General features: G+C 27.7%; 1 protein-coding gene across 1 annotated transcript in view; it reads left to right on the forward strand.

The window, feature by feature from the left end:
* Positions 1–17,651, forward strand: part of LOC111619140 (protein transport protein Sec24A-like) — a 77,472-nt gene that overhangs the window by 52,028 nt on the left and 7,793 nt on the right. The window contains exons 11-17 of the mRNA XM_023360811.1: positions 6–61; positions 3,270–3,371; positions 5,885–5,986; positions 10,147–10,270; positions 12,525–12,683; positions 14,600–14,773; positions 15,928–16,038. Coding sequence (XP_023216579.1) covers positions 6–61; positions 3,270–3,371; positions 5,885–5,986; positions 10,147–10,270; positions 12,525–12,683; positions 14,600–14,773; positions 15,928–16,038 — 828 coding nt within the window. The remainder of the gene's footprint in view (positions 1–5; positions 62–3,269; positions 3,372–5,884; positions 5,987–10,146; positions 10,271–12,524; positions 12,684–14,599; positions 14,774–15,927; positions 16,039–17,651) is intronic.

Genomic DNA, 17,651 nt, shown 5'->3' on the forward strand with positions numbered 1-17,651 from the left:
TCCAGATGTGTTCCTTCCATCACCTGATAATTTACTTGTTAATCTTCAAGAAAACAAAAATGTAAGTTTGTAAAAACTATTTAATAGTAACTCCTCTTTCTATAAATTAAAACAAAAAACAATTGTACTTTAAGACTGTTGGTAAAAACTGACATAATTTTTGTATTTAAGTTAAATCTATGATTAGTATACCAGACCCATTCAGCTGATTGCAGAGACAATGTGTATGTTAAATGATGTTTAACAGCTGTTAGGCATCTAGATGTTAGCTGGTCAAACTGTGGTTTAAAATGCATTGCAAAGATGATGATTGTCTGTTGCTGAATGCCATCTAAATGAACCTTGGCAAAACATTGGCTCTTACTTCACTGTTATGCAACTGTTTTAGGAGTCATTCAGCTAATTGAGTTATTCATTTGTGATGTCAGAAAAAACTCTGATAAGGTCACCAGCTATCTTCTGAAAACTTCCGGTAACATAAAACCTTATGGCCGTCAATTACTGTTGTTTGGCAGTCGATGGCAGTCCTTTTCCATTTCAATATTTAATTTTGTTGCCAATATGATTTAAAATATGAACAGATCCAGATTTAGAAAATTTATATCAAATTTGAAATTTGTTTTTGGAATAGATTTTTAAGAATTATTTCGACATTGTATCACTTTCTTCCTTCATAATTGTTGAGATGAATAATTTTAAATATTTTATTATTATTATTACATTATTTTTATTTCTATAAAAAGGTTTCAATAATTATTAAAGGTATCTCATTTGTTTAACAGAATGTTCTGACCATGGGTTTAACAATAATAACCCTGAAATGCATTAACATTTTATAACTAACACAAAACTTGAATTGTAAATAAATGCATCTGATTAAATTAATTATAGTTTTAAGTCTTCACCCATTTGAATATCAGAATTGGAACATTACTATAATTAAATACTTTAAATTTGTTTTAATTTTCAATCCAAGCAATTAATTAATGAATAATTTTGTTGATTTATCATTTATCAAAGGAATGATATCCATTTCTATCTAAACTTTTTCATGAGCAAAACTTTCACTTGAATTGAAACTGTCTAAACCTGCTGTAATGTAAGCAAGTCAAATTACCAGTTTCTAAATACTGTCTAAACTGTGGCAAGTGAGAATTGCTGTTTTTGCAATGTAATTTTTCTGAACTGTGGTCTAGACAATTTCTAAACCATTATCTGTGTCTAAATGTTGTCTCTGCAATTGGCCCATTAAAAAACAGTTTAAAAACACAGGCTTCAGAACAGATCACTATTCTCACTATTTTTAAATTAGTCACTTTTTTCAACTATTATGGTAATATATCACTTTTTCTGCTGTTATGAACATTTTTGTAACTCCAAGCTGTCACATGTTACATCATTAATTAATGTTTAAATACTTAAACTGTAATGCCCATAACATCTTTCTCTTGTTGCATGTTGAAAATTTTATGTTATTACATGGCTTTTAGGTCTTAAAAATATTAATTATGCATATCATAACATTATAATGCACCACTGGGCATTATAATGTTATGAGGATTTTTTTCCCCACAGTCTAATGCTGACAAAATTTTTTTCAAAGTACAGTATTTTAATTCTTTCCGAGCACCTCATAATTAACTTTTACGCCTTCAATTTGAGGTCAGGTGTTAATAAACCAGTCTAAAATGAAAATCAAGTGCAAATAATGATATATAAACAATTTAAAACCACATTATTTTTCAATTTTTGTTTTAATAATTTTTATAATTAACAAAATTACCAATTAAATTTTTGTAACAATTAATATTTTGTAACTAAAATATTGAGACCAGCATATAGTTTCAGGATCAGAGTTGATGATTTTTAGATCATTAACATAAGGTATAATTTTATAATTTACATGAAGAATAGCATAATCTAAATAAATGATAAAAATATTATTTTAAAATGGGTCCCTGAGATATTTTGCACACTCGCAAGAAATTACAAAAAAAAAAAAAGACTTCCTAGTTTAACTTTGTGGGAACATAATAATTATTTAGCCAAGCTAAGTTAGAGAAGTAAGATGTTACCTTATTTTTGAAAAGTCTAATAAGAAGGAAAGTATAAGTGAATTATATGTCTTAGTAATAAGAAAAGGAATAAAATAAACACATGATAAAATGTTTAAAAATCTATCTATAACAATGTTGTAAACATTAAAAATACACTCATTGGGACAACATGGTGGCACAGTACCTATTACATGATTTGGAAAATTTGGGGCTAAATTCAAAAAATTCCTGGAATCTGATGTAAACTAACCTATAATGGAAATAAAATAATTATTATAAGAAAATTTGCATTTGAAACAAATTTTTTGTGAATTACATGACATAGGTATAAGTATTTACTGTTGCCAGTAATTTCCACAATGAAATTGTTTTTCTCATTAAGTTTCTAAAAGATTTTTTTAGAGATTAACAAACATTTTTGAGGGAGACTTTTTACATGGTAAAAACGTTACAATTTTTTATTATTATACAATTTCAATTTGATGAATCTTCTGGCTTAAAGGCTAGTTATCATAACATTATTCCAAAAAACAACTAATTCAAGGAACACAAGTACTTGGAAACTAGTTTCCAATTGACTTTAGTCCACATGGGGAGGAATTCACTGACTACTCCTTGGAGAGAAAATGGACATTAATTCAAATTGATATAGTGGAGTGACCAGATCAAAATCCTGTACTAAGTAAGTCAAAGTGTACAGTCCTTTGGAAAAACCTAGGTTGAGAAAAGAATTATTTCTGGTAGGGAAAGAAGCACATTTTAAATTGAAAAAATAATAGACGTCACTAAAAAAATAAAAATTTGGATATTACAAATTATGATAACAACAGTGGTAAGTAAACAAGATAGTAATTAAACATTATTTTGATATAACATTGTATTCAGCCAATTCTTGGTGGTGGTAAAAAAATTAGTGTCATTAAGTAATATGGGTAGAAAATTGCATTTAATTTTAATCAAATGGACATTTTGTAAATAAATGTTAAGTTTTAAATTATAATATTAAGCCATAATAATAATAAACAATTGTGATTTTAAATATTGAACTTTTTCATAAAATTTAATGTTAATTCATTAAATGATAAAAATGTTTTGTTTTGTTTTTTATTTTACTCATATATTTATAGTAGGAAATACTTTAATTTATATTATTTTTCATGTAATGATTATTTTAATTACTTTTTAATTCATGATATATTTTTTTATTTTTAGATAATTCAAGACTTGCTCAATGATTTTCCAAAAAGATTCACATATAATGGAGATACAAATAGTGCTTTAGGTGCAGCTCTTCAAGCAGGTTTTAAATTAATGGTAAGTAAAAAAATAGTATTCGAAGAAATGTAATTTGTAATATATAATAAGATGTTTGATAACATTGACATCATACTAAGAAATTGAAAGTTAATGACTTTAAATCAATAATTAATTTAGTTCATTATATCAATAATCAATATTATTTTAACGTGTATTTCTCACTTCAAATTGGCTTTTAATCACAAAATATCCATGGGTTATTCACATAAAATTAAAGTAGCTTTTATAATTTTCATCTCACCACCTAAGAATTATTTGTTACATTATTCAGAATTATCTATAAAGCATCTCAAGATAGTAACACAAACTTAATAGCTTCCTAATCAATGAAAAGCATCATATTTTTAGTTAATTAAAAATGATGTAGTTAGAATAAGAAAGAATGATAATGGTGGATTATGTAAGTTTCCTTTAATTAATCAAAATGAAATGGACTCTTGAATACATTAGTCATGAAACAAACTATGAGAATAAATGATCATAGAAACAACTTAAGTTACTTGTAAATCTTACTTTTCTAAACACAAGAAGTAGCAAACAGAAACCTTATTGTAAGATGGGGAAAGCAGAAATTCTGGAGATATATGATGCAATTGTCATGATCATATGACAACAATCAGATCATAGCAAGAGGATTTGTTGATTTTTGAGTTCACACAATATGCCGAATTGCAAAGACCCATGCAATATCCATAGGATAAAATGAATTGTTTCCAAAAAGTTTAAGAGTTAAAAATTTTAATGAAACTTATATACAATAATAATAATAATATATGTAATACTTTCTCTCTCTCAAATCATCACATACGAGGCGTCTGGAAAGTAAGTACCGTTTCGTTTTACCGCCACCGCAGCGGTAGTATCGCAGTTCAGCACCTGTGCACACGTGTCTCTGGTTGATTGTCAGTCCAGTGACGTCATTAGAGCCAGATTGTGATGTTTTTCCATGTGTTAGTGAGCGTTCAAAATGTTTAAGACGATTGCCGATCCCGCCGACTGTGAAGTGCGTTCTGTAATACGGTTTTTGAACGCAAAGAATGTTAAGCCAGTTGAAATTCATAGTCAACTTGTAGAGATTTATGGTGAAAATGTAATGAGTGATGGAATTGTGAGAAAGTGGGTTCAAGAATTCAATGCTGGATGCACCAATGTTCATGACGAAGCACGGAGTGGCCGGCCTTCTGTTGTCAATGATGATTTGGTTGCAAAAGTGAATGAGAAAATTCTTGAAAACAGACGGTTCACAATAAGATTGCTTTGTGATGAGTTTCCACAAATTTCAAAAACTGTTTTGCATGAGATTTTCACAAATCAATGTTCAGCAGTAGCTGTCTTCACTGGCGGCATCTTTCTTTGAAGAGGGTATAGACAAGTTGGTTTCCCGATATGACAAATGTCTGAACAATGGTGGTAACTATGTAGAAAAATAGTTTCCAACATGCTCTTTCATGTAAAACTAAATTTTGTTTTGAAAAAAGATTTTTTATGTGAGGTTTTCCAAAACGGTACTTACTTTCCGGACACGCCTCGTAGTTACCATTGTTACGATTTTTCTTTTCTTTTTTTTTCCTTTTTCTTGGAATTAGTAACATCTGTAGATAGTTTCCCCCCCCCCTTAAATCTTAAATTTATTTTGTTAAATTATTATTTTTTAGAAAATTAGTGTGTAATGAAGATTAAATTTGATGAAAATGTTAATTTTCTGTTTAAAATATTTGGTAATAAAAACTTTCTTAACAGTCATTGGAAATGAAAACTTCAATAAACCTATTTCTGGCAGCTAAACATTATTTAATTATGTGTATTTAAATTAGTATATCTGTTACAGCAGAAGTACTATAATAAATTGCTACCACTGTTTTGTTTAACTAGATTCATTTGTCTTTATTTCATATAATATCATTACAGAAGCATTGTCATTCTGGCTTTGTGTTATATAACTTTTAAGATTGTTATAACAACTACTTCAAAAGTTACAATAAAAGTTTGTTAATTCAAAGTTAAATAATTTAAATTTTAAGTTAATGCCAATTTTTGTAGATTGTGGCTATCATTTCCTACATATATTATCATTATAATACTTGCATTAATTTGAAATTTTAATGCCCTTTTATGTAATCTGAACAAAATAAATTAGAAATTGTATTGCTTTGTTAGACATCTTTTGATTTGATAATTTGAATGCTAGATAATTTAGAATTCTTTCCAGATCACTTGGAGGTCAAGTTAACAAGACTTTACTGTATTTCCAAGGTCAAATGCAGAAAATATTGTCAGAAATGCTGAAACTTTTAATATATTTAAAGTATTTTAGTGTGTGAATTTTGTGATTTTTATAGAATAGCATTATTATAGTCTTCTGAAAATGAATAAACAACCTCAGTTATTATAGGTTAACAGTTTTTGAAATATATTTTTCATGATACAAAGTTAAGCTGTTTTTCTAATTTATTTTTTTATTCATGAAAAATGAAAATATTCCATAAATAATATATTTATTAATGTTTTAGTCCCCAACAGGTGGTAGAATAACAGTGATGCAAACTTGCCTTCCAAACTATGGACCTGGAGCTTTGAAATTAAGAGAGGATCCAAATTTAAGAGCTGGAAAGGTATATAAAATAAATTTTTTTCTATTATATTTTAGCACAAATTATATATTGAATCTGTAGAATATTGCTAAAGAATAATACTGCAATTCTGTTATACAGTAAATAATCATTTATGTGATCCTTAAAGTTATTAGAATATTGTATTATCATGTTTTCTCAATCCTAATGCACCATTGAGTCAAATATGCATCTTATTTTCAACATCAAAATCTGAAAAAAGTTAGCTTGTTAATATAATGCATACCCTATGTCATTGAATGCACAGCCATAGAAAGTTAATGCATTCAAACATCAATATATGTATTTTTGAAAAACACTTGATTGTCATATTTATAGTGCTTCACAAAGTTCACATAATAAAGTTCTATTATCAAATATAAATCTGCCAGCTAACACAAAATAACAGTAAAAATTGTTGTACAATCATTTTAACAGCAAGATTTCACATCAGTATGCACCAGCATAAAATTTTAAATTTACATAGTATCATACTGGACTATTTGTACACATGTTTTTCAGCTTAGTGGATAACTCACTGCTTAAACTTAGTTATTTTAGGAGACCCCTTTGCTGAATATTGTTTACTTGACTTGCTGTAATCAAAAAACCACAAAAACTATTTCAAAACAAACTGTAGTAATGAGAGGAATGTGTACCATATCTACATTGAAGACATAATACATATGAATTGCCAAGTGGAGTGAAGAGAAAAAAAATGGCACAAACAAGATTGCATTAAGTCAACTTGGTGTACAGTAGTACTCCAATGTGTACTCCAATTTTGGAGATAAAAAAGTGCAAAAAAAAAGGAATGCATTAGAATCAAGAAAAGTTTGTATTAATGAGATATGTTTCTATAAAACAGTTTTGTACTAAAATATGTTAGAATTAACATGTACTATATAGATAATTGTATCAGCCACTACAGGCAATATATAAAACAAATACTATTTTTCAGTTTGTCTAGTCATTATAAAATGCCTGCTATTTTTTAGATAAAGTACATAGAAGAAAGTATAAGTATATACTATATAATAATAATAATCAACATTTTATTTTTAATATTTGTACAAACATAAAATAACACTAATCGTATCACTAATTTTAATCATTGTTCTGTCTGGTTTATTTATTACAGTATGCAGCACTTTAATGATATTTTGAATTACAAAGAACTTTTTCCAGACAAAAGCATTTTAAGTTCAACTTTTATTTTTGCAGATGTGCTTCCAGGTCTTTGTCCAGTATCTGTTCATTGTGCTCAGTTGCTGCTGACCTGAGAGACACTTCTTTATCATTTGGTACATCTTTTAGTATTGAAAAAATTCTTTATATGCTGTAAACTGAAATTGCGAGTATAGCTGTTTGAGAACACCATCTTTGTTTCTGAAATGATGACACACATGGAGATTTTTTAATACCTGAATGATAGGCTTTGTTCTTTGTAACTGGATGGAACATATACTTTCACTCCAATGAAGATTATTTTTATTTTGCATCTATGTTAAGATCATATTTTCTATATTTTGATTTGCTCTTTTGATGCTTTGTTGACTTTGATTATGTTGGATTTTTCTGTGCACTATTTTAAGCTGACACCAGTACTTCCTCAACTCTCTTGGATTTAAAAGCTTTTAATACCACAAACTTAGGTCATTCTTGTAAACAAAGGTATACTTAAATTCACCATTAGGATGAGTTTGGAAATCTGTCAGGTCCACTTAACAACTTAACATCAATTAGATGGTTGGTTGAATAAGGCAGCACTACATAAGTGATCTGCAGGAGGGGTGCCTCCCAGGAGTATACTCTGTGGGAAACTGGTCTCTATTTAGATGTTAGTCACATGAAGAAAATCTAGAATACTCCACATAGCCAGCCTGTCAGTGAGACAAACCCATAACCAACTATCAATGTTCAGGGTATCATTCACTTGACATCAAGAATTAAATTCTTATGAAATCAATAGTTTCACTACAATGTTTTTCTTGCAACCTTTTTGTTTTTGTTGACAGGTTTCATAAAGCTGTAAGAAAAGTTCTATATCATGCCAAGTAATAGCTTTTTTTCAACATCTTATCTCATCCATCTTGACTGACAAAAGTAGGAGTATCAAAAAGTATTTTAAATAACTCATTGTCTGAAACAGAATTTGATTGCACTCTTAGCTTAATCAGATTTTTTTCCTGAACCATCAATATACTATACTATACTTAATAACCAATAATGATGAGGTTCCTATTTTTCCATAGTTTTAACATTATTCACTTCTCTTACTTGTTTTTCATACTTGTCATCTATGAGACTTACTTTGTTATTTACAGAAGTACAGCTCTTCATTTCTAACTCACTGTAAAACATTTGCTTCATAATGGATTTACAAGTATTTCATACATATTCAACTTTACAGCTCACAAAATCTGGCTTGAATTTACAAAATGTATCAAAAAAATTTATGTCAGTTACTTAATTATTTTAACAATGAAATTCTATGTATTAATTCAGGCATTGAACTAATCAATGATTAGCTATTTTTTCAAAACTTAATTCCTAAATTTTTTATTTTTAATTGAAAATGGATAACCTTAAATTAAGGAACATTAATAAATTGATTACAACATGAGAGAATGTTACTTGTTAATAGGCCTATTATTAATTTTATACTCTGCCTACACAGTATTTGGCATTTTATAAAATTCCTAGGCAAAGTAAACAATTATATTTATTTCATACTTTCAACTGATTTTGGGCATTCTATACAATGCTTGTATTTCATACTTTGCCAATAACATATATACAAAAGTTTTTTTTAACTCAACAGATATTAGAAACAAAACCAATCTATGACCTTCATAGTAACATAACAGTTTCATAACATTAATAATTATCCTGTTATTCTTTTGACTTCAGACTTCTAAAAAGAACTGATGAGTCATTTGTAACAAATTGTGAGAGTGTAATGATGTAAAATTCCACATTCTTATAGTCACAGAAATTGTACCAATCAATGTATTGTGGCCATAACAGATTATAATGTTACCAGTCATGGTTAAATAACTGTATGATATGCATTTACTTTTTGCTATTGTTTAATATTCTTATATAAATTTAAGTGCAAAACTAAATTTTTAAAGAACATGCTTTAAGTCCAAATGATCACCAGATTAAATTGGGCTAGATTACTGCTGCTATTAATAATTAAATACTATGTAATTTGGCCTAGAGGTTGGTGTTAGGCTCCATCTCTTACTAAATTTAATAATTATAATTAAATTAATATTTATTAAATAATTTAGAAGATTCTGGAAGAAAAGAATTGGCCTGGAGCAGAACTTGAACCTACAACTGCCATTTACCATGTGGATGTGTTGCTAGTTATGCTACCCAGATCTTCATCCAATCTTTGCTTCCGGAACTATTAATTTAGATATTACCATACTAGTTTCTCACAGGGTCAACTGGGGATGGTGCAAGTATCCAATGTCTGTAAACTCTTACTATAGCACTCAGCTGGTTATCCCAGCATGGTGTGTATGTACAAATATAAACATTTCAAAGCCCAGTAGTTAAATTAAAGCTAAACGATTACTGGATTTAAACCAGTAATCCTTTGGCTTTAATATAACTATCAGGCTTTGAGGAGTTTATCTTTGAATATGCTTTAAATAAGATATATTGCATTAAAAAAAGCAGATGTAACAATAATTAATGGTAAATGGAAATTGTGATGTCACAAAAATCATTTTCCACCCCTCCCCTATAAGGCATTATGTCATATATAAACATGGAGAAAACCATACAGGTAACTTGCTGTGCCACTGGCCCAAGTCCTAGTCTGATAGTTAATCTGGCATTATTGTTTGATCATTGGAATAATGTATTATTGAATAATATTAAGAGTTTCAAAAATAAAGGCAGGTAGCAATAAAAAGTATAAATATACAGAATGGTTAAATAGGTCAGACAAATTATTTAACTGTAGAGAGTTAATTCATTATTGTCAGTAGAAAGCATAATTTGGCCTATTTCAAGCCAAACAGTTATGAAAACACGTGTTTAGATGCCATTAATAAATTTATTTAAAATATATTTTTCAGATTTTATTTATTTTATATTTTTAAATAATAACTTTTATGGTTTTCTAATAAATTTTTTATCAGGACATTGCAAATCTTGGACCTGCAAATGATTTTTACAAGAAGCTTGCATTAGATTGTTCAGGACAACAAATAGCAGTTGATTTATTTGTATTAAGTTCTCAATATTCTGATATTGCTACACTATGTAAGTTTACTTTCATTTTTACAAACTTGCATCATATTTTTTAATGAACCTATAACTTTTTAACATACCATTGTTTCATTTAAAATTCTTTAAAATAATTATAAGTGAAAGTTTTATACATTTATTTTAATTAATTGGTAATAATAATAATTTCAGTTTTATCATATAAAGTTTTTCATTGGCCTCTTTCATTTTATAACTGCATAAAATGTTTAAGGCAAATAAATATAATTTTTTAATCAAAACAGAAATAACTATGAAATGACATAATTTAATGCTAGAGTCACTTACTACTGTGTACTAGCTAGGACCATTATTACTGGTTATTTTGATTGGTTCATAACCTTCTATGAAACTACAACAAATCCTTTTTTGGTAGTATATGGCATACACCACACAGATTAGAAATAAAGAGTGTTATTAAGAACTTTTCAGGCACAAATAAACATTTAATTGCCACTCAAGTATTTTCAGTTAGGACAGTTTAACCTTATTCAGGATAAGGCATAACAGAAAAGAAGCAAATCTGGAATTAGAAATTTGAACTAAGTTCTTCTACATATTAATATATAAGGACATAAACAGATACAATAAGTAAAAATTAAATTAAAAAATGTAAAAACAAAATCCCAGTAAAATGTATCTAGTGAGTTGGACCAGTTAAATGCAGATTTGGGTTAAGCGCTATAATTAATAAGATCTTAAGATTTATTTAAATTTATTTGTTTTACTCTCTACAATTATTGTTAAGTCTTTAGTCTTTAGAAGTACTAACAATTTATAAGGTTTTAAGATTCTTTAAAAATTTTATATATATAAAATTTAAAATGTGTTGTTCTGTTCTAAATGTTTAAAAGAAATAGTTATATTGTTTCAAATTTGTAAATTTGTTTCATTTCTTGGAGATTTGAAGCAGTTTTGTGTTTTACATCAAACTTTCTCAGCTGAGAGCAACAGTAATACCCTGTCAAAAGTACTTAGGTAAATCTTGTTCACTTAAACTGTATAATGTCAAAAGACAGTTGTGTTTGCTTTCTTTTTCGATATGATTTTGGCATAAAGGACTTTTGAGTTCTTTTATACTATTCTTGAATACTTTGTAAATATTACTTTGCAGATTTCAAGAGAAAACATGATTTTTGTACTTTTTAACATTTTATCTGTCTCAAAAATATGTAGATTTTTGAAATTACAAAAAGAAACATTAATAAGTTGGTTTTTAATATGATGATGATGATGATGATGATACACTATTGACCTTAATTGTTTGTTGTTTTAATGTAAATGTTAATACCATTGGCCAACTTTTTAATTTTACTCAAATATATTGTAAATTGTGATATTGGCATAGTCACAATTGTTTTGCAGAGGCACAGCTTCTAATTAAAAGTTGTGTCTGTAAGTGAAAATTGTTTTGGACTGTCACTGGTGTTTGAAATTATGAAAAAGAAAATAAAGACAATTTTATATTGTAATGTAAATCCTTCACAAAAAATAAAAAATAAAAAAATCTCATGAATGGCATCTCAATCTACAATATATTGATTGTTTTAAACTCTCTCTTGTAGCAACTAATTTTTTCAATGCTCAAGATTGTTTGTTCTAGATTATTCCAACTCATTAGGACCTACTATTTAATTTTAACTTTTGTTGATATTTGCATACACATTTCTACCTAATATAGCCCAGACGTTCTCCATTGGACTGAGATCAGAACTTTCCATAAATTGCATTTTTTTCTTATTGTAAAAGGAACATTTATTTATAAAAATTAGATTAGACTTTTTTCTTAATACGACATATACTAAAAATGTAATCAAAACTACTATTTGAGATTCTAATAGCAAAAATTATTATTATTTTTTTTTTTGGTTTAATCTTAGGCATCTTTATGACTCTTCAATACTCAAATTATTCAAAGAAAATTGGCTTTACACATCACCAAAAGTCAAAAATTCTTTAATAAATGTATCCAAGGTTCCTTGTGTTTTATTTTTAAATCCCAGATAACTTAGAATAGAAATTTTGAGAACCAACCATATTCTATTTGTGCTTCACAAGTTTCAATTTTTGAATTTGAATGAAGAACAATTAATTTACATGAGAATATAATTATTATATATAAAAATTGCAAAAGAATTAAAATACATGTTTTTATTTTTTATGCTCCAAAACTTAAATATAAATTTATATTTAAATATTAAAGTATTGATTTTTATAATTCAGAAAGTTTATTTAATTATGTATGTTTCAGCTTGTATATCAAAGTATTCTGCAGGATCTGTTTTGTATTATCCAAATTTCCATGTAACTCAGTCTCCATTACAAGTGGAAAAATTCAAGAATGATTTTTGCCGGTATTTAACAAGAAAAATAGGTTTTGAAGCTGTAATGAGAATAAGATGTACCCGAGGTAAAAAAATCTTTAGAAACAATCATTTATTTATTTAAAATATATGCATTTATTATCATTATTTTTACCATATATCATTCTCAGATTATGTCTGGTATCAATTTCTTGTGCAGCATGATATTTCCTGCATGTGTCATCCATGGTATCATTGATGTTTCCTATAGACACTTGTACTAATGACTTGTTTTGTATTGCAAGCCTAAAGCCTTCTGTTTTTCCAGAGATTCCCATCTCAGCCAGTAGTTTGATACTGCTTTATCAACATGTGGCTGTGCAAGATCAGTTGGGAGTCTATCATGAAGTGTTTTTCCTGTCCATGCTTGCTGTTCTATGTTTACAGGATCATTTGTGTTCATGCTTTGGGTGTTCTTTAGGTTTAATGGCATATAATTATCATCAGTCTGAACAACTGTATAGTTAGTAATGATGATTGTTGTTTAGTATGGAAGAAGCTTTCTAATGAGTTTTTGTTTTTGATAACAAAACTTAATATGTATAAGACTTCTGCTACCCTCCAAGCATGAGAGGTTAAGCCTTATCTTAACAGAATGTGGGTGAAGTAGTCTGTACTTAGTGAGTATTGTTTGGGTTTTAAGGTTGAGGTCTTCAATGTCTCTGTTAGTTTATTGAATGGTGCCAAATGAGTAGGTGAATAGTGGAATAGCATGTGTGTTGATGGCTTTTATTAGGTTTTTGGAATTTAAATGTGTTTGTAGTACTGATTTTAGTCTGTTTTCAATATAGTTTAGTAGGTTCTGGTTTTATTTTTCTGTGTTCAGTTAGTTCAGCCTGATTAAACCCCCCGATATCTATAGATTTCTCCTTTCTTCATAGTTATGTCAAGTTTGAAGGGATCATCCTCAGCAGCTCTTTTTCAAAGTGCAATGTTTTACATTTATCTATGTCAAATTCCATCTGGATATTCTGAGAGTATATCTTCATGAGTTAGTTTAGTTTTGTACATGTAGGAGTGCGTATTTAATATCATTAATGTAAATAAGATGTGACAGTGTGTTTTGTCTGTCTGTGTGTCAAGTTAAGTTATACCTATTTGGTATGTTTTTAAGTGTAGTGAGTAGAATCACTAAAAAATACCATGTCTTATGGGGATTTGATCTGTTACAGTTCGTGTTAAAGAGAGATGTGTAACATGGTTTTGCAAAGCTGCATTATAGTAGTTAAAAATGTGATTAATTTGGGGTGTACAAGCTTTATGTATGGAGCAGCCAGGAATGTGAAACATTCAAAAGCTTTCTTGTAATCTATGAATTCAGTATGAAGGTTTCTGTGTTTTTGATGTGCATGTCGTAGTATTACTGAGTTAGTCAAGAGTTGCTTTTACAGCCCATGTAGTATCAGTGACAACCCTTTTCCTGCTCTGTAAGAACATTGTTTTTATCTTTCTTACTTTTTTTTTTAATTATAGGCTTGCTCTATTCTTACACATTTTAACTAAATAATCCTATATTTATAGGTATAGTATTTCATTCAGCAAGTAAAATATCCAAAGGTTAAAACATACAATTTATTCAATTCTTCCTTCTACATATGTATTTTGGGTTGACATGAACTCTCAACCTCTTCCAGTGCTATATAATTTGTATATGTATTCATAAAGAAACAACCATAGGTGGAAATTCAAATACAAAAAATGGGATGAACGAGTTCAAGATTTTCTTGAACTTGTGCATCCTGTTTAGTTCAGAAGATTTTGATCATAGAGCACAACATGTTAGTCATTTTTGAGAAAAATCATATACTTGTCAAATTTGGCATATTTATTCAAAGAGCACTTAAATGCATACAGAATGAATAAAACTGTTTGAAAAATGTATGCAATAGCACTCTTTACCTGAAATATAAAAATGATCTTGTTATAATTATAGTTATTTTTATTTATTTAACTATTTTTGTAGGTTTATCCATCCATACTTTCCATGGAAACTTCTTTGTTCGATCAACAGATTTGTTATCTTTACCTAATGTTAATCCTGATGCAGGATTTGCCATGCAAATTGCAATTGAAGATAATTTAACTGATTCAAATTGTGTATGTTTTCAAGCTGCTGTACTATATACATCAAGTAGAGGTAATTATATAATTTTATTATAAATTAGATTTAATTTTGTTGAAACAAAATTTTAATTTGACACAGGTAGTGATTCATAATTCTAAATAAATAAATAAGAAACTGTGTTACATCAATAGATTACATGAAAAATATTTATGCTAATACATATAGGTTATCCCTTAAGTCTGGAACCATAGGAGTTGCTTTTTGTTTATTTTTTTAAAGGTGAATGGTGCTGAATGAGAAGGTATGAATTTAAGTCATTTTGATGGTGGAGACTCATAGTCAATGAGAAGTTGCCAAAGAGTTTAACAGGCTGCTATGCTTGATTGGTAGGAAATTTGGATGCAGCCTGTTAAGCTTTTCAGCAACGTCATACTAACTGTGTGTCCCACCATCAAAACAACTTAAATTCATTCTTCTTCACTCAGCATCATGCATATAGATATAATATATGTAGTATATATATTTATTTATTCAAAATCTAACAAAATTTTACACACAGGATCTAGTTTTGTAGCACAACAGTTGAAAATGATGTAATTTCCAGTTACATGAAGAGTTTTAGCTCAAAGACTTTTTCTATATTTTATCTTATAAATTTTTATAAATAGTTATAAATAGTTATTTTTATGCATTTTATATATAAAATGCACATCTTTAAAATCACTTATTGTTTACGTATATAAGAGCATATTTGCTGCAGCACTGTAATTAGTAGTGTGCCACTAAAAATTGTAAATTGTTACTTTGACATAAACATTGAGAACTGTTGCTATATGTAACTTTTATTATTAAGTTTATTGTTAAATTTGATTTAGTGCTAATTTTAGAGATAAACAAAATGGTGCTAAATCAAGACTTGACTCTATTTTTAATTGCTCATGTAAACTTTATAAATACAATTTATCCAGCACTATTCAAATATGTACTTGATTTTTAAAGTATTTTTCATTTATTGTAATTAATTATTTTTACTCTTTTTGTAAAATATCTTAAATTTAACTGCCATAATTTTAATACCTTTGAGTTTCAAACTGTACAGTTGCCTAAATTATCTATATTTATAATTATATTATATTGTTCATAAAACTTTCATTTTCAGTCAAATATTTAATTATTAAATCTGGATTTTCAAGTAATTTTAATTTTAAATTTTATTATTATTTTAGGTGAAAGAAGAATAAGAGTTCATACTTTAAGTTTACCGATTGTTTCTATTTTGTCTGATGTTCTTGGTGGTGCTGATCAACAAGCAATAATTGGATTACTTGCAAAAATGGGTTTGTTCTTATCTGTTGTTTTTGTGACTACAGTAAATCCTAACAAACTCAAACTAATAGAGGGTGAAGTAAAAGTTGTCCAAGTTTACTAAAGTCTGAGTTAGAAAGATATTTTCTCCAATGATGTGGAAAATGAGAAGGTGGATGTGGAGTACAGTAATCTATTATAATCAGTTCTATATAGAAGTTTTACTGAGCTTTAATAGGTTATACTGCTAAATTCATTATTAAAAAAATAAACTGAAAAAATTTCACAACAGTAAAATTTACAGTGTTTAGTAACTTGCTGATTACAGTAATATAATGAATGGTAGCTCAAAGACTTCTGGGTATCAAAAACATTAACTGATTATAATTTTTCTATTGTCAAGAAGTCTTAAATTACTGTATAATATTTTGAAAGAATTTGCTCAAATTATTCCAAGTTAGAGGGGAGTTTACTATATTTTGTTTTCTCATCTGATAACAGAAATTCAATAAATCCACTTAGTTTATAAAAGTCAAAACTTTATTTCTGGACTAAATGCTCTTCAGAATTGCTACATTTGATATTTAGATTCAAATGTAAAAATTAGAATAAATTAGAAATTAAAGTATAACAATAAACAAAGTTTAAATTTTTAAGAATATGCTTTTAAAATACAAAATTATTTACTTAAAACTTATTTACTTAAAACAAGAAAAATTATTTACTTAAAACAAATATTGCTTTTCAGCAATATTTGTTTTAAGTAAATATTGCTTTAGCAATATTTACTTAAAACATTGCTTAAAACATTACTTAAATACATATATATGTATTTATATTGCTTTTCAGCAATATTTGTTTTAAGTAAATAATTTTTCTTGATAAAGTTGTTGATTTTTATGAAAATGTTTAATATTTGTTTGTGCATGAAAAAATTTATTTTAAATATGAAATTTAAAATAAGTTTAACAAGTCTAAAAATGACTTTATTAAAATGATGTCAGCTTCAGTTCTGTGCATGCTTATAAATACAGAATATTTGAATAAATCTAAGCAAAATTCCAGTTGTACAAAGTTCCAGTACAAAGATAAGTTTGTTAATCTGGCATTTGATGATCCAGAATTTCTGGTAATCAGGCACCTTCTGAAAAGTCTATAATCCAAAACCAATAATCCAAAATTTTAAATTAAAAAAAAATGTTAAAAATGTGTGCTGTGATATCTGAGATGCCTTGAGACACATGGAGGATTAAAATGAGGCTACTGCACTAGGAGTATTTCTCTTCATATGAAATTTCATGTTCATAGTTAATATCAATTTTTTGCAATTCTCTTTTTAAGTATCATTTTATTTTTTTTTAAATTGGAAATGATCAAAATATTTGAGAGTAACCTCATTATTTAAACTCTTCACCATTCTTTATTGTGTTAATTTTCTTTCTCTCAAATAGATTTATTGTTATATTATTTTTATTGATATTAACGAATTCCATGATGTCAGCTCTTCAGCTGTTTTCATATGCAAAATGAGAAACTTGAAATCATCTTGCTCATTACCACAGAAGAATAGTGTTAAATATTCCTTAGATATGCATAAATCTCCTTATTCAACTTATAAGTTTTTACTGGCAATTTCTTTCATTAA

This window comes from Centruroides sculpturatus, unplaced genomic scaffold (assembly GCF_000671375.1).
Source record: "Centruroides sculpturatus isolate CEXI.00-Female unplaced genomic scaffold, Cexi_2.0 scaffold87, whole genome shotgun sequence".
In the NCBI taxonomy this organism is placed as follows: domain Eukaryota; kingdom Metazoa; phylum Arthropoda; class Arachnida; order Scorpiones; family Buthidae; genus Centruroides; species Centruroides sculpturatus.